The 25,418-nt window shown below is 43.2% G+C and overlaps 1 protein-coding gene across 1 annotated transcript in view; it reads left to right on the forward strand.

The window, feature by feature from the left end:
• Nucleotides 1-25,418, forward strand: part of KIDINS220 (kinase D interacting substrate 220) — a 386,704-nt gene that overhangs the window by 137,823 nt on the left and 223,463 nt on the right. Inside the window, exons 7-10 of the mRNA XM_030198900.1 lie at nt 12,203-12,301; nt 22,394-22,591; nt 22,747-22,845; nt 23,457-23,555. Of these exons, the coding sequence (XP_030054760.1) occupies nt 12,203-12,301; nt 22,394-22,591; nt 22,747-22,845; nt 23,457-23,555 (495 nt within the window). The remainder of the gene's footprint in view (nt 1-12,202; nt 12,302-22,393; nt 22,592-22,746; nt 22,846-23,456; nt 23,556-25,418) is intronic.

Below are 25,418 nucleotides of genomic sequence, written 5' to 3' on the forward strand. Positions count from 1 at the left end.
AGGGAATTTTCAGTTGTCAGTAACAAAATGACATGGGGCCCATGTATTACTGAAAGACTATTTTGTTTATAACACATTGATAGCAGAGCATCTCATATTTCTGTAACCTTGGCCTGGTAACTGTTGGAACAATTCAAATATTATTGTTCTGCATGTTTTATTCACGTGTTTTGACATGTGAAAAAACTTTCTAAATTTGACTCATCTATGTACTAAACTTTCATGCATAGTGCACTAGTTTATTGCTGATTCATAAATAATAATATTCTGTGATACAAAAGCATGTGAAACAATTGATTATGAATTTCTTTTAAACTGCACATGTGTTTTTGTACACTAGTATTTTTTTGCAATAAACAAAAATAAAATAATGTGGGTAAAATTCATCTGGCGTTAGTGTTTTTTTTTTTAACGCTGTCAGAGGTCAGCTAAATTAGCCACAGAAATTCAGTGCTGGGCTGTGTGTGGGCTGCTCAGGAAGGGTACGCATAGCGAAACAAATCAAACTTATGACATAATTTGTTAATGAAATGAAAATAACTGAACACAGAGCTAGGGAAGAAAAAAGTTTAAAAGTAGTAAAATATCAGTAAAAAGTAATTCCTTAGCGTCCCTCCGGACCGGCCCAGGGTTGGACTGATGGGTTGTGCACGCCTTCCAGCAGGTGGAGACTGAGAAACTTCTGACTCCAGAGAGCCCATAAGAGCCCTGGCCATGTGACCCTAGCCTCAGTATTTTCTCAGTCGCCAGCACACAGTAGAAGGTGAGCCCATTAGTCTCTGTCTTTCTCTACTTTAAAAAAAAAAAAAAATTACCCTTTTGTTCCTGGGGAATCCAGTATAGAGGCTAGGAAGAAAGCAGTTTTTTCCTCTCCAGCCTCTGGGGTGCTAAACTCTGGCATCCCGGGTCCCTCCCCATCTCCCTTTGATGCAGGGAAGGGCTAACTCTTTTGGAGGAAAGGTGTTTAGCCTTTGGGAGAGGCAGCCACTTTCTTTTTTGATTGAAAAAAAAAAAAAAGCACCATTTGTTACTTTTCCTCTCCCCCAGGCAAACAAACAAGCAGCTCCGTCGTGCTGCACTGATTTGTGAGCCTGCTTCACTTCCTCTTGAACCGTGGCACGAACAAGCAAGCAGGTCTGCCATGATTGATGGTTTCTTTTCAGCTGTCTCTCTCTTGTTCAGCGTGGGCTACATTTCTAAAAAAAAAAAATCACAGGGGCGCAGAGCAATTAATGACGCTATGGCAGAGAAGTTAAGACCGTGTTTTTGGTGGCCATTGCTTCTGCTCGGAGAGTCTCTGAGCTGCAAGCCTTTTCCTGTAGGCCTCCATTTTTGGAGTTTTCTAAGGAGCGTGTGGCTTTGTGCCCAGTGCCTTCTTTCTTACCTAAGGTATTGTCATGGTTTCATCTCTCCCAGATGGTCTTCCTCCTTGTCCTAGGGTCTTCCTCAGGGGTCTCATAGGAAGTTGCGTACATTGGACATTAAGAGGTTCTTAAATGCTATCTGAGGGTTACTGACGATTTTCGGCGCATGGATCGTCTGTTTGTACTCCAGGCTAGTTTGCGTAAGGGTTTGGCCGCCTCAAGCCCACTATTTCTCGGTGGCTCAAAGAGGTGATAGCTTCTGCTTACGTGCTTGCCGGGAGAACGGTCCCGGAAGGTGTTAAGGCTCACTCCACAAGGGGACAAGCAGCTTCTTGGGCGAAGCGATTCTTGGTGCCACCTGCAGACATTTGTAAGGTGACAATGTGGGCCTCGCTGCATTCCTTTTCTAGACACCCAAACTGGATGTACAGTGTCGGCAGGAGGCGATTTTTGCAACTCGAGTGCTCACAGCGGGTTTGCTGGGGTCTTTCCCTTAGGTCTACTGCTTTGTTACTTCCCATCAGTTCAACCCTGGGAGAAATTAGACCTTACCTGCTAATTTTATTTTTTATTTTATTTTTATTACATTTGTACCCCGCGCTTTCCCACTCATGGCAGGCTCAATGCGGCGGGCAATGGAGGGTTAAGTGACTTGCCCAGAGTCACAAGGAGCTGCCTGTGCCGGGAATCGAACTCAGTTCCTTAGTTCCCCAGGATCAAAGTCCACCACCCTAACCACTAGGCTACTCCTCCACTTTCCTTTAGTCCCTCCGGACCGGCCCAGGTCTCTCCTGTGTTCTTTGAAGAGTGATTGTTTGTACATAGTTCTGGAGTTCTGTGACAGAATTGCTCTGCGAGTTGACAGTTCATTTGTTTATTATTATTATTTAAAAAAAAAAACCCTGTTAAGCCATACCTCTTCTCCTTGGCGGAGTTGTTGGTGAGCTTTGCTGCATGGCTTTGCCGTCCTTCAAGCACGGTTTATGACTGCTTGGTGGCTGATTAGATTCCACAGGCCACAGAAGGTTGGGTCTTTCTTTTCTTTCCTGCTTTGTTAGTCAAATACTGAGGCTAGGGTCACATGGCCAGGGCTCTTATTGGCTCTGTAGAGTCAGACATTTCTCAGTCTCCACCTGCTGGAAGGCTTGCACAATCCATCAGTCCAACCCTGGGCCGGTCCGGAGGGACTAAAGGAAAGCAAATTAGCAGGTAAGGTCTGATTTCTCCATTTCAGTGTCTGGGATTGATTCAGGTGCTTGCTTAAAAATGCTGGGTCTTCTGTGCCGTTTTAAATTTTGACTGAGAGGAGACGGACCTAAGATCTGGAGGAAGATTATTCCAGAGTGAGGGAGCCCAGCAAGAGAAAGCTGTCTTACAAGCGGTAACTTGTTGCACCTGAGCTACAATAGGTATAATCAGTCGGTCAGTAGTGGTAAGATCTAAGAGAATGGGTTGAATGATTGGGGAGTCAGAAGGAAAGCTAGACTAGGTGGCATCATATAGTAATAAACATTATGGTTTAATAACAGTATCTTATAGCAGATCCTGAAGTTAGTTGGAAGCCAGTGCTGTTTATAGAGGAGAGGAGAGACATCATCGTGCATTTTAGCATTATATAAATTGTTCACCACAGCGTTCTAGATAAGTTGTAATTGATGACTTTGAATATGATGGAAGGCCAACCAGTAAAGAGTTACACAAGTCAAGGCTATTTAATAATCAATGCATAGATAAGAGTTTTCAGTGCCTTATCCTGGTAGGATCTGAGTGATCTGATTTGCCTAAGTGTAAAAAATAAATTCCTGATCATGCCTGAAATGTGGGATGTAAAATTTAACCTAGAAACCAGTATCAGGTCAAGTGAACTAATAGAATACTTAAAAGATAAGAGTATTTCATCAAGACATGGACTGTAAGAGGGTAGAGTTTCAGAACCTAAGAACCAAACAGCCTCACTTTTGCAAGGATTCAGTGAGAGTTTGTCTGACCCAGGTACACAATTCATTCAGACCATCAGATACACTATCCTGAAAAGATTGATCCCAAAGATTATGAGCCACCAAAAGCTAAATATCATATATATATTATTGGGCAAGAGTAGCAAATGGTAATTAAAAGAAATGTTAACTAAACAGGGTCCAAGGACTGAACCTTGTGGAACCCCGCAGGAAAATGGAAAAGACTGAGATACAGTAGCATTGTAATAGATATGAAAAGTGTGCGTTGAGAAATATTAACAGAACCAGGTGAGGACTGTGCTTCTCAGACCTGTTTCCTGAAGACAGGAGAGAAGGGAATGATCAACGGTATCAAATGTTTATGTAAGATACAGTTGGATCAAAAGGACAACCTTGGAAGCATCGAGTTGACAAAGCACAAGATTCAGTATTATGACCTTTAGAAAACCAGACTGTTGTGGATGAAAAGTAGTATTAATATTCCAAAATTTATTAACTGGTGAAAAACTGCCTTCTCTGTCATTTTTGCTAGAAAAGAAAGGGTTGCAACAGGTCTGTAATTTGAGAGTGAAGAGCAATTTCAGTTTGATTTCTTGAGCTGAGGTTAATAAGAGACTGCTTCCAAGAGAATGGTACCTCCCATTGGAGACTGGTATTAATAAAATTGAAAAAAAGTGGAGAGAGAGAGAGAGGACTTGCAATCTTTCAGCTAACCTTCAGCGTCATGGCTTTTTTTTCACAAAAGGTCTTTTTCAAGATCATCATCCAATTCACAATATTATGGGAGTGAATTTAACCTTCTGTGTACAGATTATTCTGTACTTTACCACATCAGAGCATTGGATGCTTTTCTATCCATGCAAACGCCTGATGCAGACCTAGTGGCCGAAACACAAAGTTCTTGTCGAGTCCTTTTTTAAATAAACGTTTTTTTTATATAAATGTTTTGTTTTTAAGTCCATTTTTTCAGTCTCTGATGTCTGTGGTCAACTTCTCACCCTTTTCTGTTTTTCACTTTTGTGGTTTCTCTTGGGACTTTCAAGTTCTCCGCCTTGGCGGATTCTCTTGGACACAAAACCTTATCAAAACCTATGTGGGAGAGAGAAGCAAAATACTGCTGGCACCCACATATCTGCTGGCTCTTCCCCAGTGCCACTCCCTTTATCACCTCTGACTTGCCCACTGTTTCTTGGGTAGTCAGAATCGATATTCAGCAGCACGGCACGGTTAAGTTCTACTGAATATTGGCAGTTGGGCAGCCATGAGCGATTTAAGTGGGTAAGAGCCTTTCCTGTCCGCTTAAATCGCTTTGACTATCGGGCAAAGTAATAATAATGTAGTCTATTATTTTGGTCATCTCTTCAAAACAGAATTGCTGATGAAAGTTTACTTTTAGTGTCACATGAAGAAGGCCATTAACCTGTAGAAAATCCCTATTAGATGGCGTCTTTTTAGTACATGGATTGATTTAACTGCATATAATTTAATTACACTGCACTGATTTAACAACCTTGTGTAGTAGGTGTGTACATAAGATGCACCAGTTTTCTAAGAGAATATACATATATTGTGCAAAACTACCTCACAGTAAGTGCATGCACACATTTATAGCTGCTCTTTGGTCCACACAAATTTCCTGGTTTCTTTTGTGCAAATGTGTGTTTATTTTTAACAGTATGTTTATAAATCTAAATTCTTCCCCAGTCTTGCCACTCCCATGCTTCCAAGAGTATGTCTCTGCTCCAGTCAAATAAACGTATGCACATACAGGCTATATGTATATAAATTTAGGTTCATTTTCTCCAGGGAGCTTATGAAAGGCTATTTCTGTGTGTAAAAAACACTGTTCTATCCTTGTAAAAAATTTTTAATTGCCCTGTTTATGCCAAAATCACACACTTGAAAAATGTGTTGTTTTAAAAATGTATCTATAGTTGTTTATGAGCGTTAGTTCATTGTGGGCTTCTTTTACAAAGCCGCGCTAGCGATTCCTGCACTGCAAATGAGAAGAAGCCCATAGGAATTGAATGCACTTCCTCTCATTTGCTGCACCGCGAATCAGTGCTGCGGCTTTATAAAAGAGGCCCTATCTAATACAGGGACCTGACATCTCTAATAAAGTATGCCCTTTGGATATTGAAAATTGCACCCTTTCAAGCTAGAGTGCTTCGGAGTCAAGTGTTTCATGTGTCAACTCTTCATTGCAGATTGTAAACACATCTGTAGTTGATAAAGCACAATTAAAACCATAAAAATAAAAGCTATATTAAAAAAAATATTAATGCTTCCAGTGCTGCCATTCCTTTATTAAAAGGAGAATGGATGCCCAAATGGGGAAGAAACTGGTATTAAGTTAAACATAGCTTTAGTTAAAGGGCACAGAGGGGGAATACAGAAAAAAAAACATATTTGGAAGGGAGAAAATGAGATTTTTAAATAAACCACTCATATAAATAGGGTAGCATAAACAATTAAGCAGATGGTAGTGTATTTGAAGCACAGGAAGACATTAATGAATGTGTGAAAAAACAGGTGGCATTCCACCAATAATGATGTCGTCAATTGTGCTTATTATGAAATATTTTTTTCTGTTTGTTGAAAAAGAGCACTTCTGATTTGCTTGCCAAGGATTTTAAATAAATAAAAAAAGAATAGGGAGGCTAATTATAGTATTTTGATAATCCTGAAGAGGAAGATTAAAGTTAGAACAGGGTAGGATGTTGTTTTTTCGATCCACAAAAAATCACAGCCCAGTTAAGAATATTAGTGATAGCTCATACTATGCCCTTAAGATGCCCTCAGAATAGCAGATTGTATTGTTTAGGCACAGACATGACACTGGTCTTTTTTTTTTTAAATAGATTTGTTTCACATTAAATAGGAGGAAACCTTTTGACATTTAAGTAATGAATTTAATTCCTTAAAGTGTCTATAATCGGATTTATGATGCATAAGAACCATAAATCAAATACCTTATAAGTGGTTGTAAAGAGTACCACTGAGTTCTATGCTCTTTCCATGGTTCCCAGCTGACAATCAGGATGAAATTAACCACATCAGACCTCACTGTTTCTGAGCTCAGAAAGACACAAACTTTTCCAAATACATGCAGGGATTCCCACACTGTAGCTGCTCCTTGTCCCTTCAGTCTCTTTTCATCAGTACTAGTATCTGGATGCACAGTTGAGAGGTAAAGGTTAAAACTGTGTCTCAGTTGACTGCAGTACTAGTGTAGATGAAGCTGCTGAGGCAGGGGTCTGAGCTTGGGCTTTGAAAGCACCCAGAACAGGAGTCATTGGTGCAGAAATACTGCTGTCCTCTTCTTGGCACAGAAACTAGAGAAACCCCCAAAGACTGGGCTGACAGATGGGTGTCCATCAATTGCCAGAGCTGAATATCTCAATCCAGCCAAACAAAAGTTCAGAAAAATTAGTCAGAAGGGTGGATTCAATTTGTTCCTCAATTGTTTTCAATTGTGGCCCCATCGTAGAATAATTTCCCTTTTTCTCTCTGAATAGAACCTTTGTTTTCAAATCCACCTTAAAAACACATTACTTTACTGGAAGTTATGATATTTGAGAATGGTACATTTCATACCTATTTTTTTTCTTCTGTAGGGGTGGGGGGGGGGGGGGGGCTTGATCTATTTTTTAATGATTTTTATAGTTCCTTTCTAGTTTTATTGATTGGTTATATTTTATTTGTAAACCACCTAGGTAGCATTGCTGAGAGGCGGTATATCAAATGAATAATAATAAACTTGGAAACGCAGATAAAGCCAATACCAAGGGAGATGGCACAGAAGCACAAGGAAGAGTAGCCTAGTGGTTAAAGCACTGGGCTGGCAACCAGGCAAAGCCCCACTGCTGCTTCTTGTGATCGTGGGGCAAGTCACTTAACCCTTCGTTGCCTTTGGTACAAACTTAGGGGCCTTTTTACTAAACCGTGTTAAGCCCTAACGTGCTTAACAAGGGGAGGGGGAAAGGCTTACTGCAAAATGCGTTAAAGCTAGCCATGCTATATGTATTTATTTTACATTTGTTTTGGGAGGGAGCGTGTCAGGGGCAGAGAATGGACTTGGAAGTGCTTTTCAGGTACACGCTTACATTAGGGTTAACATGGGAGCCCTTTGTGCCCCCTAAAGAAGAGGCAGTAAGTGCTCCCATGTTAATTATTTGCAGTTGCCACATACTAATGACAACATTGCACACAACCTGCAAATTTAAAAAAAATGCCTATTTTATGGATTTACTAGAAATGGGCTCAGTGTGTGTGACAGTCCCATGTTAGGACATGCTAAGCCCATTTTGTAGTGCATCTTAGTAAAGGAGTCTCTTAGACTGTAAGCCTTCCGAATAAATGGAAATTACCTAGTGTACCTGAAACTCAACCTAAGCTATTACTGAACAAAATGTGAGCTAAATCCAAATAAAACCTGTCAGTGGGTATCCCTTCAGATCCTTCTCTTCCCACAACAAGAAACAAATCTTATGATGATATCGCTTACTCCATATTAATCAAGGAGATCCTTTTTACACTGTAACTAGAGACTGAGGCCCAGATGCACTAAACCTAATGAGCCAGCAACGCGTGTTTTATACGAGTTTTAACTGGTTAAGCGAGCAAGGAGTAAAACGAAACATGCACAAAAGGGCTGTCTGAGCTATTTTTTTATCGCAGTAGCAGCTAATGAAAATGGAATGCAAAGCTATTATAATGAGCTAATTACTATACAAATGTGCATGCAAAGCGGTGCACAGCCATTTTCCGACCCGATGCACAGAAGCAGCTGCTAACTTCAGCACTGAAATTTTAGCGGGAGGTCTTGTTGTGTCAGTACAACCACCCAACGGGGTCCTGTTTTGCCCCTCTGTATGGGCTTCTTTCTTTATGGGCGAAACGGGAGCCCATAAAGAAGAGTGAAATGGGATCCCGTTGGGTGTTTGTACTGACAACAGGACGGGCAGAGAACATAAAGATAAGTAGAAAAATATTTGCTTCCATTAAAACGTTGAGAATATGAATGGTTGAAGGAGAATGATAAAATCATACCGGGTTTTTTGCCGATGAAGAGCAGTGACCCAGTGTATCTGCAAAGTAAGAATATATTATAGATCGCTGACATTCAGAGGCATTTTCCTGTAAAGAAATTCCATTCTGTAGAGTGGTCCATCTCAAAGAATAATTTAAAAATGTATCACCCTGAATTATGATGTACATTCAATAAAGAGTGATAAAAGTTCTATTGTGGTGAGAAGTAATTTTCTGTGCTTGTGGGTACCCAGAAGAGGGTAGAGCTGCCTTTTGAAGAACATAGATTTTCCTTAATTAGTGAAAGTGCAATTCATAATACATGTTAAATATAAACATAGAAAATTATGGCAGATAAAGATCATATGGCTTACCTTTTCTGTTAATCCATACCACCTAATATCCCTTACTCCCCTCCCTTCATGATCCTGTGAGCATGCTGTACTGATAAGGAATTAGCCAATTGCTACAAAGTGTGCATGTGCACACAAGAGGAGAGGATGATACAATGTAGGAAATTGCCATATATGTATACATATAAAAAAATAACAGAATATTACAGGAAGATCCATATATGACCATAAGTTAGTTTAGGAGAAATCACATGATTTGGGAGAAACAAAACTTACAACAGTATATATGTGATGGCTAAGAAAGTTTTTGCTGAGCAGTTTTGTTGTTTACTTTGTGTGTCTGGCTACTGGGTGACAACCTGCTCCAGAGAGAATAATTATTTTATATTGGCTTAGTGAGATACCAATAAAGATTTTTACTGGTTGCACCTATATCTAAGTCTGATTGTCTCTCTTATTCCAGCCCCTAGGGCTGAAGTGTTTTCCCCTCCCCAGGGACAAGGGACAGGATTGCACATTCTTCATTGTTAGCTGAACCCACCTTGCCAGAAAGCTTTACGTTTTTAAGCATGAATCACCTTTTAAAACGCACAAGCCAGCCGGAACTAGCAGAAAAGGGTTTCGTGTTTTCCCGGCCCTGGGTGACGTGTCTATAAGTTTCTTTGGCTTACATCCTTACAACAGTGGTATCCATTGTGCTTTTTTTAGTCTTCCACTATTTGCATAATCCACAAATTTAGCTACCTTCCCATCTTTTCCATTGATTCATCACAAACCACAGATGTTGTTTTAGCACCTTCAGGCGTGGCCTCATGAACAGATTGGCGAATATTTTCTTCCTTTTGGATGTAGCGGATTGTTGATTCATTTACATTGAATTCATGGCCAACAGCAGTAACAGACATGCCAGAATGAAGCTTGTCTTCTCGGTGTGTCTGTTTTGCGTTCCTATCAAATATTGGAGTTCATTTCTTTTTCTTTTTAAAATAAGATTTTTAACCTGTACAATGCTCTGCTCTGCACTGCTCTGCTCTGCACTGCACTGCACTGCACTGCACTGCACTGTCAACTAGAGCGGTCTAGCAAGTTTTTATAAACTATCTAACACATATTTTATCACCAAGGCACATTGCAGATTTCTTGCGCTTATGAATGCTGGCTTTAAACTCGCTTGCAGGAAGCTTTGGTGCCATTTTCAGTAGCAAGGATGACCACTTCACCAGCAATCTAGTGCCACCAGCTTTCTGTTCTGGCACACATTTGAAGTAATCAGAAGCTCCTGATTAGCTTTGGTAAGGGATGAGCTGATTTATAAATGCCAGTAAAGCAAAAACAAAACAAAGAACTTGTTTTAAAATGCACATGTGCATGAATAGCCTGAAAAATGGCGCAAAAGGTGAGAAGCGAAAATTTGTTTTAAAATGTGCATGTGTTACGACTCCTGCGATTCTGCGGTTGTGAGCCCTTGTGCCTTGACAGAGCACGGTGGACTGAAGAGGAGCGCCGTACTCGGTCAGGCAGCCGGACAACCCCTAGCTTCACATTGGGAGCGACCACCATTCCCCGGGAGTTGAGCCCCCAGGTGCAGGTGGCCACCAGGACTTCTGGGTACGAGCAGGGTCGCACAGCCGCTGGCCGTGGCAGGCAGCAAAGCTGAGAATAGTCAGGTCCAATCCTAGATTCAGGGCAGGCAGCAGAACAGGGAATAGTCAGGTCCAATCCTAGAGTCAGGGCAGGCAGCAGAACAGAGAATAATCAGGTCCAATCCAAAAGTCTGGGCAGGCAGCAGAACAGAGAATAATCGGGTCCAATCTGAGTCAGGGCAGGCAGCAGAACAGAGAATAATCAGGTCCAATCTGAGAGTCAGGGCAGGCAGCAGAACAGAGAATAATCAGGTCTAATCCAAGAGTCAGGGCAGGCAGCAGAACAGAGAATAATCAGGTCCAATCCAAGAGTCAGGGCAGGCAGCAAAGTAGACAGCAGAACGCTCAATCACAAGCACCAAACCTCTATAACGATAGAAGCCAAAGCAAAGTATGAAGGAGACTGTGGCTCTTAAATAGTCTCCTCATTGGCAGTAACTCCAGTCAGCTGGAGAGAACGATCCTGGGTTGGTTGGCTGCTGGAGAGGGGTGGAGCAGCAGCGAGAGACGGCCAATCCCGCACAGCCAGGTGAGGCAAAAGATCCGCGCCAGAAGGAAGCCCCACCTCCTGGACGCCGACAGTCCACGTGGCTGGCCTCCAGGGCCGAACGAAAATGGCCGGCTACGATATCGAAGTGAGCCTGACAGATGCCGATAGCCAACCTAACCGGCCGCTTCAGCATGGCCGGCCATCGAGACCAGACCGAGTATGACCGACGCCGCCATTCGCATGGCTGGCCATCGAGACCGGGCCGAGCATAGCCGGTGCCAACCACCAGCATGGCCGGCCACGGATACTGAGAAAGCGCTCAGAGGCGAACCAGCCGTGCAGGCCGCACTACAGGTGAGGAACATAACAACATGTCTGCGAATAGCCAGAAATGCAGTGTAAAAAGTGATTTGTTGGTTACATATATATCTCCGTGAATTCTCAAAACTGCAAACTGTGTATAATGAGAATGCCCTGTATCTCCAGAACAGAGTTTGGCGTGTGCTGATTTCAGAAAGTATGTTGTATAAAGAGGTATGCTTGTTGTGCTAATCCACTTTACAGTTAATATTAGAAAAAAAAATGAAGATGACTTTTTTTTTTATTGGACTAACAATACATTTTTTGACTAGCTTTCAAAGGCAGAACCACCTTCAGGTTAGAAGTGCTATGTTAAGTACGTTAAACTAGGATGCACAAACTTGTGTTTTCTGCTTTTTGGTATAAAGCATAGGTGTAGTACAGGGTGAGAATGAACGGGGTAGCTCCTCCTCCAAATGTTGAATTGGTCTCCATTTCTCCTCTATCAATATGACTTCCTCATCCTTTGCAGGCAAACTACATAGATGATATAAAGGTTAACTGGTCAATATTCAGCCAGCAGCAGTGAGTGTTTTTAAAAACCTCCCACTACTGCCAGCAAAATTAGATCTGGGTATTTAATGCCGGGGTCATGTCCAGGCATTGGCATTGAATATTGGGTCAGTGGCAACAACTGGAGGCTATGCAGATACAACTGATATTCAGTGTTGTGCCCACATAGCTAAACAGGACAAAATTAGGACAGCACTGAATATTGTTGGTGCCCACATAACCTGAGATTGCCCTAGTACTGCCATGGCAGTCAGAGGAGATAAACAGCATCACCTCCCTGATAAGTGGTGCTGAATATACCCTCCCGGCCTTCTCAGTGTGGTTTAACCAGGCAGGAACCTTTCTTGCCTTGTTAAACCCTAAGTTAATTTGCACAGTCAAGAGACTGCATAAGTGTGAGGGGGCAAGCATTATAGCAGTTTGGTCTTAAGTGTTTTATACATCAAAATGCAAGATGGTGTTTAATTATTGTGTGATTTATGTCTTTCAGTATGGCACTACCCCACTGATTTGGTCTGCAAGGAAGGGCCATTTGGAGTGTGTTAAATACCTCTTGCAGATGGGAGCTGATGTTGATCAAGAAGGAGCTGTAAGTAATTTTCTTATTTGCAATCAGATTGGTAATACAAGCTTTAATACTATCTAAACTAGATTTTTCAAGACAAGCAGGCTGCTTGTTCTCACATGTGGGTGGACGTCCGCGTCGGCCCAGGAACCAGCGTTTTGCAAGAGCAAAAAATAAACTTTTGTCAGTCTTCTGGCGCACGTGTGCGTCTCCTCAGTTTTTCTTTTTCCGCGACGAGGTACGGCAGGTTCCTCCTGTGGTCCTCGTTGAGGCCCAAGAAAGGAATCTTCGTTTTTCACGGGTTTTCGCTGTTTGTTTTGATTTCTTTTTAAAAAACAACACCCCCCCCCCCCCCCCCCACCAGTTTCTTTCTTTTATTTTATTCTTAGCTCTTTATTCGTTTAATTTTAATTTTTCTTTTTTTTCGACTCGGCTGGCCTTTAGGCCGCATGGTCAGGTTTCTCCCCTTTTTGTGCCCTTTTCTTTTTGGCACAATTGCATTGTTTGATTTTGCCGAAGCCATTTTTCCTCCCATGTCATCGAAGACATCCAACGGCTTCAAACGTTGTACTCGGTGCAACCGGACCATGTCAGGTACCAATACTCATTCTCGGTGTACCCAGTGCCTTGGGCCTGACCATATCCCAGCCGCTTGTAGTCTGTGTCTTCGTATGAAGAAACGGACTCAAGTGTTTCGAGAAGCCCTGTGAGAGAAACTTTTTGGGGCTCGGTCCGGTGCTTCGACATCAGTACTGAGGTCGGCGACATCGACGTTGGGAGCAGAGGTAATGGCTGCTGAGGGACCAAGTTGCATTGGGAGCAGTGAGGCTTTGAGTGGGTCTCCACTTGTCTCAAGGCCTCCTGTTATGCAGGCCCCCGGACCCGACCCAAAGGAGGCGTGAGGATTCCACGTCGTCCTCATCGGTACCAAGGAGTCTCAATGACGGATGTCGAGTGAAGTTGAAGAAGCACCGTCATTGATCTCCTTCTACACACGGTGCTGGGAGCTCCGGGGCGTCGAGGGACTAGGCAAACGAGAAGCGTCGGCGCCGAGAGGACCGCTCCCCCTCTATACAAAAGGTGCCGATGCGTCTGTCTCCTGGTAGCCCGGTACCTGCTCCCGAACCTCGGCAGATTCTGCCACCTGTTGTTCCACTGACCCCGCAGCCTTCTCCGATGGTGGCTCTCGACGAGTGCATCCGGGCCCTGCTTCCAGAGCTTCTGGAAGGACTGCTGCGCCAGTCTGCTTCAGTGTTGGGGGTGCTTGCATTTCCCATACCATCTGCTACGTTGCTTCTACATCCCAACCTCCTGTCTCTGGCTCTCATGGCCTGGATGTTGAGAGCTTAGAATTCGCCTCCTTAAGTCTTTCAGAGGGTGTCTCTCGGGTCTTGCTTCCAGGAAAGATTCCACGAAGAGGTGTTACTCTTTCAAATGGAGGAGGTTTGCCGTCTGGTGTGACAGCAAGGCCCTAGATCCTCTTTCTTGTCCTACACAGACCCTGCTTGAATACCTTCTACACTTATCAGAGTCTGGTCTCAAGATCAACTCCGTAAGGGTTCACCTCAGTGCAATTAGTGCTTATCATCGGTGTGTAGAGGGTAAGCCTATCTCTGGACAGCCTTTAGTTGTTCACTTCATGAGAGGTTTGCTTTTGTCAAAGCCCCCTGTCAAACCTCCACCAGTGTCATGGGATCTCAACGTCATTCTCACCTAGCTGATGAAAGCTCCTTTTGAGCCACTGAATTCCTGCCATCTGAAGTACTTGACCTGTAAGGTCATTTTCTTGTTGGCTGTTACTTCAGCTTGTAGGGTCAGTGAGCTTCAGACCCTAGTGGTAGATGAACCTTATACTAAGTTTCATCACAACAGAGTAGTGTTCCGCACGCACCCTAAGTTCCTTCTGAACCAGTCAATTGTCTTGCCAATGTTTTTTTCCCGATCTCATGGCCACCCTGACGAAAGCATAAGTACATAAGTAATGCCACACTGGGAAAAGACCAAGGGTCCATCGAGCCCAGCATCCTGTCCATGACAGCGGCCAATCCAAGCCAAGGGCACCTGGCAAGCTTGGACTGCACACCTTGGACTGCAAAAGAGCATTGGCCTTTTACGTGGAGCAGACGAAGCCCTTTAGACAGTCCGCCCAGTTGTTTGTTTCTTTCTACCCCAACAGGAGGGGAGTCACCATTGGAAAATGCACAATCTCCAACTGGCTAGCAGATTGCATTTCCTTCACTTATGGCCAAGCTGGGCTGACCCTCGAGGGCCATGTCACGGCTCATAATGTAAGAGCTGTGGCTGCGTCGGTGGCTCACTTAGTCAGCCTCCATTGAAGAGATTTGCAAGGCTGCAATGTGGTCATCAGTCCACACATTCACATCTTACTACTGCCTTCAGCAAGATACCCGACGCGACAGTCAGTTTGGGCAGTCAGTGCTGCAGAATCTGTTTGGGGTTTAGAATCCAACTCCACCCCCCTAGGCCCATTTTATTCTGTTCCAGGCTGCAGTCTCAGCTAGCTGTATATATTTTCAGGTTAATCTTTATGTCCTCACCGTTGCGAGGCCCAATTTTTTTTTTTTTTGTTACATTTGTACCCCGCGCTTTCCCACTCATGGCAGGCTCAGTGCGGCAGGCAATGGAGGGTTAAGTGACTTGCCCAGAGTCACAAGGAGCTGCCTGTGCCGGGAATCGAGCTCAGTTCCTCAGTCCACCACCCTAACCACTAGGCCACTCCTCCACTCAATGTTCATGACCAATGTCCTTGACCAATGTTCATGGTTTTGAGTGAGCCTGAATGCTAGGGATACCCCACATGTGAGAACAAGCAACCTACTTGTCCTTGGAGAATGCGAAGATACTTACCTGTAGCAGGTATTCTCCGAGGACAGCAGGCTGATTATTCTCACAAACCCTCCTTCCTCCCCTTTGGAGTTATCTGTTGTTTCAATTGCTTTTTTCATTTAACTGAGGAGATGCGCTTGCACAACGAGCGGGAAGTCAGTCCGCACATGTGCGCTGCACACGCGCCAGAAGACTCTGTCAAAAGTTTGTTTATTTTTTGCTCTTGCAAAACGCTGGTTCCCAGGCTGACACGGACATCGACCCACTTGTGAGAACAATCAGCCTGCTGTCTTCTGAGAATACGTGCTACAGGTAAGTATCTTCGCTTTATTGTAATATAATCAACTTAGGCTGTCCTGGAAGTTAGACAGCACAAAATAAAGGCCATTTTGGCTGATGTATTCCCTAAAGAAATGTAATAGTATTACACCATACCATGTTAAGCTCCATTGGCTGCTTGTGGAGGCCAGTATTTCTTTCAAATTGTGTTTAGTATTTAAGAATATCCCAAAAAGAGCATGAAGCATGCAGTTTGCTAACAGGGTGGCTAGCCCAGACTGTGGGGAGCTATGAAAAATCTCACAATTTAAACAAACGAGGTCTCATAACTCAGAGCAGTGGTCTGACCAAATGTGTCAGTCTATCCCCAAAGGGGTTCCAAGATGTTATCATTGGCACCACTAAATTATGTATCTGCAGAAAATAAGAGAGCAACAAAAAAAAAAAACTCCAGAAACAGATAAAAAATGTTGCTAACTTTGTGAAACTCATACAGTAGAGAAACAGATGTTAAATAAATGTCCTAGACCGCACACAGTTCCTATGGATTTTCTTGTACAATTATCGGATTTGGCCTTGTTAAATAATCATTTTCTGTTTGATAGTAAGATCTATTTACAGTTATGAGGTGTAGCGATGGGTGCCTCATTTGCACCATCGATTGCAAATCTATTCGTGGCCAGTTTGGAAGAACAAAGTATTTACACATTGAAAACTTTTGAAGCAGCCATTTGTTGGCTAAGATATATTGATGACGTGTTCATCATTTGGATTATAACAAAGAGTGAACTGCGGAGTTTTGTGAAAGAGCTAAATAGATGTCATGCAACTATTAAATTTGATTATCAATACCATCAAAGTTGCATTATGTTTCTGGATGTTGAGGTCAAGTTTGAGGGAGGTAGATTTCATGCCAATGTGTACACCAAATCAACAGAAATACTTCGTTGTGGTATAATAGCATGCATCCTTTTTATTTGAAGAATAATCTACCCTTCTCCCAGTTCCTTAGTTGTTGTCAGATTTGTGACTGTATTGTGCAATTTAAAGAATTGTTGTCAGATTTGTGACTGTACTGTGCAATTTAAAGATTCAGCCCAGAAATTAATAAATAAGTTTGAACAACGGGATACCCCAAATCTGTAGTTAAGAAAGCATTTAAGCGGGCATTATTCAATGACATTATTCAATAACCGAGATCTTTTACTGCAACTTTGGCCAAATTTAGAACAGGAAATATGGATGGCATGTGTTTTGAAGTATACTACTTTGCATTAAGCCCCATTTATTTATTTATTACATTTGTACCCCGCGTTTTCCCACACACAGCAGGTGTATTGTAAGGAGAATATTACAAACTGTAATAAACATAGTAATAGTAAGGTTTAAAGAATAGGTGAATTGAACATGGAAAGGTAAACAAGGTATGCTACTTTGTCCTCTAAAAATTTCTTCTTTTATTAAGCCCCATTGGAAGATTATGCAGGCCCATCCTTGCTTTACAGATATTGACTGTATGATTGCTTATGCCCAAAATGGAAATTTAGGTGACAGATTATGTAAATCTGATGTAGGGTCAAGTAGACCAGTTCAACAGAGGGGCCATCAAAAATGTGCTGGCTGCTCTATCTGCTCGATTACTGAAGAATGTACCTCATTTTATGACAAGAATAAGAGCAAATGGTTGCAGCTTAGGAGTAAGACAACTTGTGAATCTGTGGGAGTAATCTATTTATTTATTTGTTTGTTTGTTACATTTGTATCCCACATTTTCCCACCTATTTGCAGGCTTAAAGTAGCTTACATAGTACCGTAAAGGTGTTCACCAAGTCCGATAGAGAAACAAATACATGGTGGTGATGCGGTCGATTAAGGTTCAGGCACAATGGGGATCGAAGAGAGGAGAGGTTATATAGAGGGGCATAATCAAACGCAAATGCCTATCTCCATGGGCGTTTATCTCCAAGAACGGGTCCGTGAAGGGGTGGACCGAACTGTATTTTCAAAAAAATGGACGTTTTTGAGCTGGGCGTTTTTTTTAGCGATAATGGAAACTAAAAATGCCCAGCTCAAAAACGTCCTAATCTGAGCCATTTGGTCATGGGAGGGGCCAGGATTCGTAGTACACTGGCCCCCCTGATATGCCAGGACACCAACTGGGCACCCTAGAGGTCAGTGCGGTGTACTTCAGAAAAACCTCCCACATGCATAGTTCTCTTACCACGGATGCTGAGCACCCAACCCACTACCCACAAATGTACAACACTACCATAGCTCTTAGGGGTGAAGGGGGCCACCTACATGTGGGTCCAGTGGGTTTTGGAGGCCTCCCATTTACCAGCACAAGTGTTACAGGTGGGGGGGGGGGGGGGGATGGGCCTGGGTCCACCTGCCTGAAGTGCACTACAGTACCCACTAAACGTGCTCCAGGGACCTGCATACACGCAGGCCTCTAGGACTTGTTACTGCTGTATAACATTGGCACACCAGTTTACACCTGAAGACTAATCTCTCCAAAAACGTCCTTTATTGGAATAAGCACGCTTACTCACAGTTTAACTGCAGATCAGAGGTTGTGCCCCACTGGCAACGAGTCTCCCTGGTACTGAGATGAGCAGTAGGTCAGAGCTGGCAGAATGCTGTTCAATGCCCTCTTTCAGCCACATTCAAGGTAAGAACTAAGTTCTGTAACGTGGCTAACATGTGAAAGGGATCTAAAACTGGCTTACAAAAATGGCCACTACCTCATGGACTACCGGAAACAAAACTGGACACCCTCTGACCCAGTTAGCAGGGGGAAAAGCACCATGGAAGTAGAGCCTACCAACTGCCAACATCGTGAGCATTTGCCACAAGCTAGTAGAATTACAGAGCCCAATACCGTACACCCACCACAATGCATTGCTGATGTGACTCTGCAGTGCGTATAACAGAAGAGGTGTCACACTCGTCTGAGAGCCACATCAGAACCAAGGAAAGGCTGCCAGAGGATAGAACACTTTCTGCTGTCATGGAGGTGGGTACGGCATTTGAGGCTGGCATAGAGGCTGGAAAAAAAGTTTTTAAAGTGGGTTTTTTGGTGGGAGTGGGTTAGTGACCACTAGGGCAGTCATGGGAGGTCATCCCCGATTCCCTCCAGTGGTCATCTGGGCAGTTGGGGCACTTTTTTGGGACTTGTTCGTGAAAAAAAAGGGTCCAAAAAAAGTGACCCAAAATCACGGTAAAAACGCCTTTTTTTAAAATTATCAGCTAAAGATGCCCATCTCTCCTTGGCTGATAACCACGACCCAGTCCCGCCTTCGACATGCCTCCGACACGCCCCCGTCAACTTTACCCGTTTCCGTGACGGATTGCAGTTGGAAACGCCCAAAATCGACTTTCGATTATACCGATTTGGGCACCCACGGGAGAAAGACGCCCATCTCCCGATTTGGGTCGCAATATAGGCGTTTTTCTCTTTCGATTAAAAGCAGGATAGTGTTCATTATGAGCTTTGGTTTTGCTGTGTTGCAGAGTGTAGGCATTTATGTTGGGTCGGTAGGGTATGCCTTTTTAAACAGGTTGGTTTTTAGTGATTTGCTGAAGTTTAGATGGTCGTAGGTTGTTTTCACAGCTTTTGGCAGTGAGTTCCATAGTTGTGTGCTTATATAGGAGAAGCTGGATGCGTAGGTTGTTTTGTATTTGAGTCCTTTGCAGTTTGGGTAGTGGAGGTTTAGGTATGTTCGTGATGATCGGGTTGTGTTTCTGGTTGGTAGATCTATGAGGTCTGTCATGTAGCCTGGGACTTTGCCGTAGATAATTTTGTGGACCAGGGTGCAGATTTTGAAGGTAATACATTCTTTGATTGGGAGCCAGTGCAGTTTTTCTCGGAGGGGTTTGGCACTTTTGAACCGTGTTTTACCAAATATCAGCCTGGCTGCTGTGTTTTGAGCGGTCTGGAGTTTCTTTGTGAGTTGTTCTTTACATCCAGCATAGATTCCGTTGCAATAGTCTGCATGGCTTAGTACCATTGATTGTATTATGTTACGGAATATTTCCCTCGGGAAGAAAGGTTTTATGCATTTAAGTTTCCACATTGAGTGGAACATTTTCTTTGTTGTGGAGTTCACTTGGCTCTCAAGTGTAAGGTTGCGGTCGATTGTAACGCCGAGTATTTTCAGGCTATCTGAGATAGGGAGGGTGTGGTCTGGGGTGTTTATGGTTGTGGGTTTGTATGTATTGTGTTGAGATGAGAGGATGAGGCAGTGTGTTTTGTCAGTGTTCAGTTTCAGTTGAAATGAGTTTGCCCATGAGTCCATAGTGTTCAGACCAAGCTTGATTTCATTGGTGATTTCTGTCAGATTATGTCTGAAGGGAATGTATATTGTGACATCGTCTGCATAGATGAATGAATCTATGCTATTCGTTGGCCTTGTGGTTTATTATATGTGGGACAAACTTCCTGGGTCTTTAAGACAAGAATTATTGAGCACTTCCATTATGTATTTACAGGAAAATTGGAAACTCCTCTTGTTCAGCATTGTATTAAAGCTAAACATGAATTTACCGTTGGGTGATTGAATGGATGACTAAGGGTGGAAGAGGTGGGGATTAAAAAAAAAAAAAAAAAAAACTCTGACAGCGAGAACAACTCTGTATCTTTTCTCTTAATACTGTTGAACCTATGGGTTTAAATATGGCTGTGGAGTGGCAAGCTTTCTATTGATCATTATTACTGTAAGAATTGACTTGTCTGTGATTGGCTGTTCCTGTGAGTGTTTGGTATAAAAGCTGGTGGCCATTTTGGACAATCTTTTAAGCTCTGGTTCAGCGGGTTCGCGAAACAAGTGGCCGTTGGGGTTTTGGACAGCTAGAATTTGTTCATGTTCTGCGACACTTGAAGAGAGTTCCTTTTATGCACTGGAATAGTGGCAATTTGAGGAGCTGATATTGGGAAAAGATACCTCTTCAGTCACAATAAGTATTTGTGAGACTTTATTTTGATACTAGTAAAAAAGGCCTGTTTCTGTCAGAAATGAAGCGGGCGCTAGCAAGGTTTTCCTCGGAGTGTATGTTTGAGAGAGAGAGAGAGAGAGAGAGAGAGAGAGAGAGAGAGAGAGAGAGAGAGTGTGTGTGAGAGAGATGTAGAGTGTGATAGACAGAGAGTGTGTCAGAGACAGTGTATGTGATAGAGAGTGAGTGTGAGTGTGCGCCCCTCCCCCTCCCTTTATGGTCTGAGGCCCCCCTTCCAGCTCCACCTTTCTGGTCTTAGGACCCCCCTCACCCCCTCCCTCCAGCCACCCCTGTCCACCGACCCTCCTCTCCCCCTGCCCCCCCTTGCAGCCACCCATGTCCAGCGGCGACCCTCCTCTCCCCCTGCCCCCCCTGCAGCCACCCATGTCCAGCGACCCTGCTCTCCCCCTGCCCCCCCCCTCCAGCCACCCATGTCCAGTGACCCTGCTCTCTCATCTGCCCCACCTTTAACCACCCAGGTTGTGTAATGAAATCTTCGGGGCAGGCAGGAAAGATCCACGTTCCTGCCTGCCCGCTTCTGGCGCTGGGGCTCCCCCGCTGCCGGATCGCTGTTGAAAATGGCCACCGAGACTTCTGCTGAAGTCTTGGACACCACCCTTGTAAGTATCGGCGGCCATTTTGAACAGTGATCCGGCAGCGGGGGAGCATCAGCGCCAGCAGCGGGCAGGCAGGAGCAGGGATCTTTCCTGCCTGCCCCGAAGAATTCGTTACACAACATGGGTGGATGAAGGACGGGCAGGTGAGAGAGCAAGTTCGCTGGACGTGGGTGGCTGGAGGGGGGGCAGGGGGGAGGAGGGTCGCTGTACATGAGTGGCTGCAGGGGGGGGCAGGGGGAGAGGAGGGTCGCCGCTGTACATGGGTGGCTGTAGGGGGGGCAGGGGGAGAGGAGGGTCGCCACTGGACATGGGTGGCTGCAGGGGGGGGGGCAGGGGAGAGGAGGGTCATTGTTTGATGCTCCGCTCCCTGCCACTTGCTCTGCTCCCTGCAGATCTGCACCTAACTCCTAATTACTGCCAATGAAATGCTTGTTACATCACTTTGAGCCTCTGATGCTGGCACCGTGAGTATATTTGGTTCTTGTGGGAGCACTCCCTGATGCTGATCTTGTGAGATCAGCATTGGGCAGTGCTAGCCCACCAGTATTCAGTGTGCTAGCAGCACTGGCAACAGTGCCCCAAAGCCCTGCCACTCAGTTCCATGTTTGTTTATTTCGCAGCTGTCTTAGACTTCAGATTTCTTTAGCAAGCAGGGTTTGGGGATCCCTGCAGCTACTGTATTTTGTATTTGAATTTTGGTACTTTCTGATGGGGGAGGGGGAGGAAAGGGCAAGCAAGTGACAGATGCTGTTGGGGAGGGGGTGAAGACAGGGGGAATGGATTGAAATTGAAATGTATTATTTCTAGCCCGCCCTTATTCAGGGCGGGGTACAAAAGAGACATACATAACCAAAGAAGAGCAAAAAATGTACATAATAATACACAGTTCCAGCAAGGAGCCTAATACGCACCCATGTTAACTGCTTCCCAGATTTGTTTCTAGCGATACCACTGCTTGAAATGTATTTTCTATCAGTGTTTTTAAAGATGAGCATTGATATAGTTGCAGTGGTACACATTATTTTGCATACTTTGTCGGTTTTCTATTCTCACCATAATTTAACCACTATGAAGTAGTTTATTCCTTGTTTATGTGACGGTGGAAAGATTGTGTGTGGGGGGGAGGAGGTATTGTCTTTAGTAAGTTGTTGTTGTTTTTTTTTCAGAGGTATGATATTTTACAATAGTATTGAATTGGTATGTTGCCCATTAACTACAGAAAAGGTATGACGTATCAGAATATGTTTAAAAAACCTTCTTGAATACAAAGGGGAAGCTGTTTTTTCTGATTTACACCGTCATCTTGGTTTTGGTCATTTCAGCAGCAGAGCTTACATTTGGTTTATAATAATAATTTGCATTATAAATTGTTTTCTTTAAGAATTCCATGACTGCACTTATTGTAGCAGTCAAAGGAGGATACACCGATTCAGTGAAGGAGCTTCTGAAAAGGAATCCAAATGTAAATCTAACCGATAAAGATGGAAATACAGCTTTGATGATTGCAGCAAAAGAGGGGCATACTGAAATTGTGCAGGATTTGCTTGATGCAGGAACATACGTGAACATCCCCGACAGGGTTAGTGATCATTCTTTTCACATTACATCAGTGCTTCAGTTGCATGTGTGCTTGACAATATACACTGCATTAACACAGTATGTATATATTTGATGGTTGATACTTAGTAACACATCTTTTTTTTTTTCCTTCTCTCTGATATATTGTTCTTCCAGAATGGAGATACTGTACTAATTGGGGCTGTTAGAGGTGGCCATGTTGAAATCGTGAGGGCACTCCTACATAAGTATGCTGACATTGACATTAGAGGACAGGTATGTGTTACAGTATTAAAGACATCTGTATTGGAAAGAAAGATTACAGTGTTACTCTGCTATATGATGTCATTCTTAAAACTTGTATCATGGGAAGGAAGCAGTTTGGTTTCACCTTGCAGTCCTCACATGCAGTAAATCCCAGAGCACTTTCTCTTGAGGTAAAGAACTGCAGTGGAAAAAATTAAGAGAAACAATATTAGTTGAAATACAGAGAGAATAAATGTTAAATCCAAGGAGAGGTTAAACAATTTACAGAAGCTATGTGGAAAAGATGGTTTTCAATCTTGTCCTCCAAATGTCATATATTTGTGCTCTACTCGGATATATTAAGATGCATCTCTGTATTAAAAGATAGTAGAGAGCCATATTTATAGTGATTTATATATATATTCAGGACAAGTTTGCATGCTATCTAAATTACAAAATATAGCAGTTAACCAAAATTTCTCGTGTTTTAACTATTAACTTTCTGAAAGATGATGGAAATGTTTCAGTGCTTATAATGTTACCTTTGCTCCCAATTTTTGCATTATAAAACAGACATGAAATGTATGAATGTCACTTGTTTATAAACAGGTTTCAATAGTAGACATTTTTATTATTTATAGGATAACAAAACTGCTTTGTATTGGGCTGTTGAGAAAGGAAATGCCACAATGGTTCGAGATATCTTGCAGTGTAATCCTGATACTGAAATATGTACAAAGGTAAAAAAAAATAAAAGTGTTAAATATTTGTAGAAACTGTTATTACATTCAGAGCTTCTGATTTCATGTTTTAATTGGTAAACACCAATAAAACATTCTTGATGCACACTTCAGATAAACACCTGATAAATATCACTTCCCTTAGTACTCTCTCACACCTCCCTTGCCTTGTCTTATATTCTCCATTTATATTTTATGCCTGTTCTCTGCTAATGACTCCTGAATGACACAAACATAATGAAATGTACTGGAAAAGTCACACAGCAATGGTATTTGTGATGTGAATAAACAGATAGAACACAGATATTTTTTAGTCTGGGGAAAAAAAACCCTAACTCACTGAAAATTAAACACCTATGAATAGAATCCCTAATTATATTATTAATGATGAAACTTTCTATGATAAACTGGACGGAATGGCTACTCACAGGTTAATAATGTAAACACAAATACTGCCCAAGGTAAAATGTTTAAAATAACAAATCTCTCTTCTTCATCTTGATTCTAGAAGTGAAAGTGCTACAGACATTAAAATATGACAGTGCAAGCCTTTGCAAAATTTTAAAACCGACCATCAAAACAGGACCTTTAATTTAGGATTTAAAAAAATATATTTATTTTTCATCAAGACACACCACAGTCACCTACAAGCAGTATTTTCTCTTTTATCTAAATTGTATACATTTGCAATATAAGGCCCTATGACATTGTAGAGGAGATTGGTTTACATTAAGGATTGCAATTTCTATTAACAAAGATTAACTGGAATAACTAGAAATAGGGAAACTCATCTTCTACAAGGAGCTAATAGCAATGAAGAAACAAAAAGGGTGCTTATGTCACATATAAAATCATACCAGCTCTTCACGAGCGTCTACTTGTGGGATTCGGTGCACAAGTTCCTAGATTGGGCTGATTCTCTCTCCAGAGCAGGCTGAGTTGCTTTACAGGTTGGCCGAGCAGCAGAAGGCATGATGTAAATTCTTGGTTAGGGGCACCTATGGCACTTTTGATATGGCAGAAAGGATCTCGCTCTTGGCTGCATGTCTCTGACTTGGAACCGGTGGTTCAGCAGAGTTTTGCAGATGCCTCATGCTGGGGGGGTAACCTTTTTGAAGAGAAGGTTGAAGAGGTCGCTGACCAGATCAAGAAATACACTGTTAACCAGCTCTTTTCTCTTCCGCATCTGCCTCCTCCTCCTCTAAGGAGGTCTTTTGGCAAGTTGAGAAGGGGTACCTACTTCTTGCAGAGGCATAGGTATATCGCCTTCTCTCACCCGCCTACTCAAGCTCAGCCCCAGTGTGCTTGTTCTGGTCAACATTGTGTGCCTAAGTCCCTTGCTGCTCCCCAGTCAAAGCAGGGGACGAGCTTTAGACTGGTTCCAATAGAGCATAGCCACTGTCCATGCCGGACGACTTGCCGGGCGGGGGAGGCTGGAGTTTTTTTCACAAAAGAGGTGGCCCTTTATCACCTCCAACTGGTGGGTTCTTTAAATTGTCTGTCTTGGATAGGCCCTCAATTGGCATCAAACACCTCCAAATTGCCCACTGAGAGCTCATTCCTTCAACTTTCAGCATGAGCAGGTACTTTCAGAGGAACTCTAACCCCTTCTGAAGACCTATGCGGTCGAGTCAGTTCCACCAGGGGAGCAAGGGCAGAGATTCTATTCCAGGTACTTCCGTGTGCAACAGAAGACAGGGGGGGATGCGTCCCATCCTAGACCTAAGGGTCCTGAACAGTTTTCTGGACAACCCTTCAACCCATGATTCAGGAAAACTACCATTGGCTTTGCTCTCTGGACTTAAAGGATGCATTATGCACATTCCGATATTTCTAGCCCACCGGAAGTATCTACGGTTTCGG

The sequence above is a fragment of the Microcaecilia unicolor genome, chromosome 3 (genome assembly GCF_901765095.1).
Source record: "Microcaecilia unicolor chromosome 3, aMicUni1.1, whole genome shotgun sequence".
Classification (NCBI taxonomy): domain Eukaryota; kingdom Metazoa; phylum Chordata; class Amphibia; order Gymnophiona; family Siphonopidae; genus Microcaecilia; species Microcaecilia unicolor.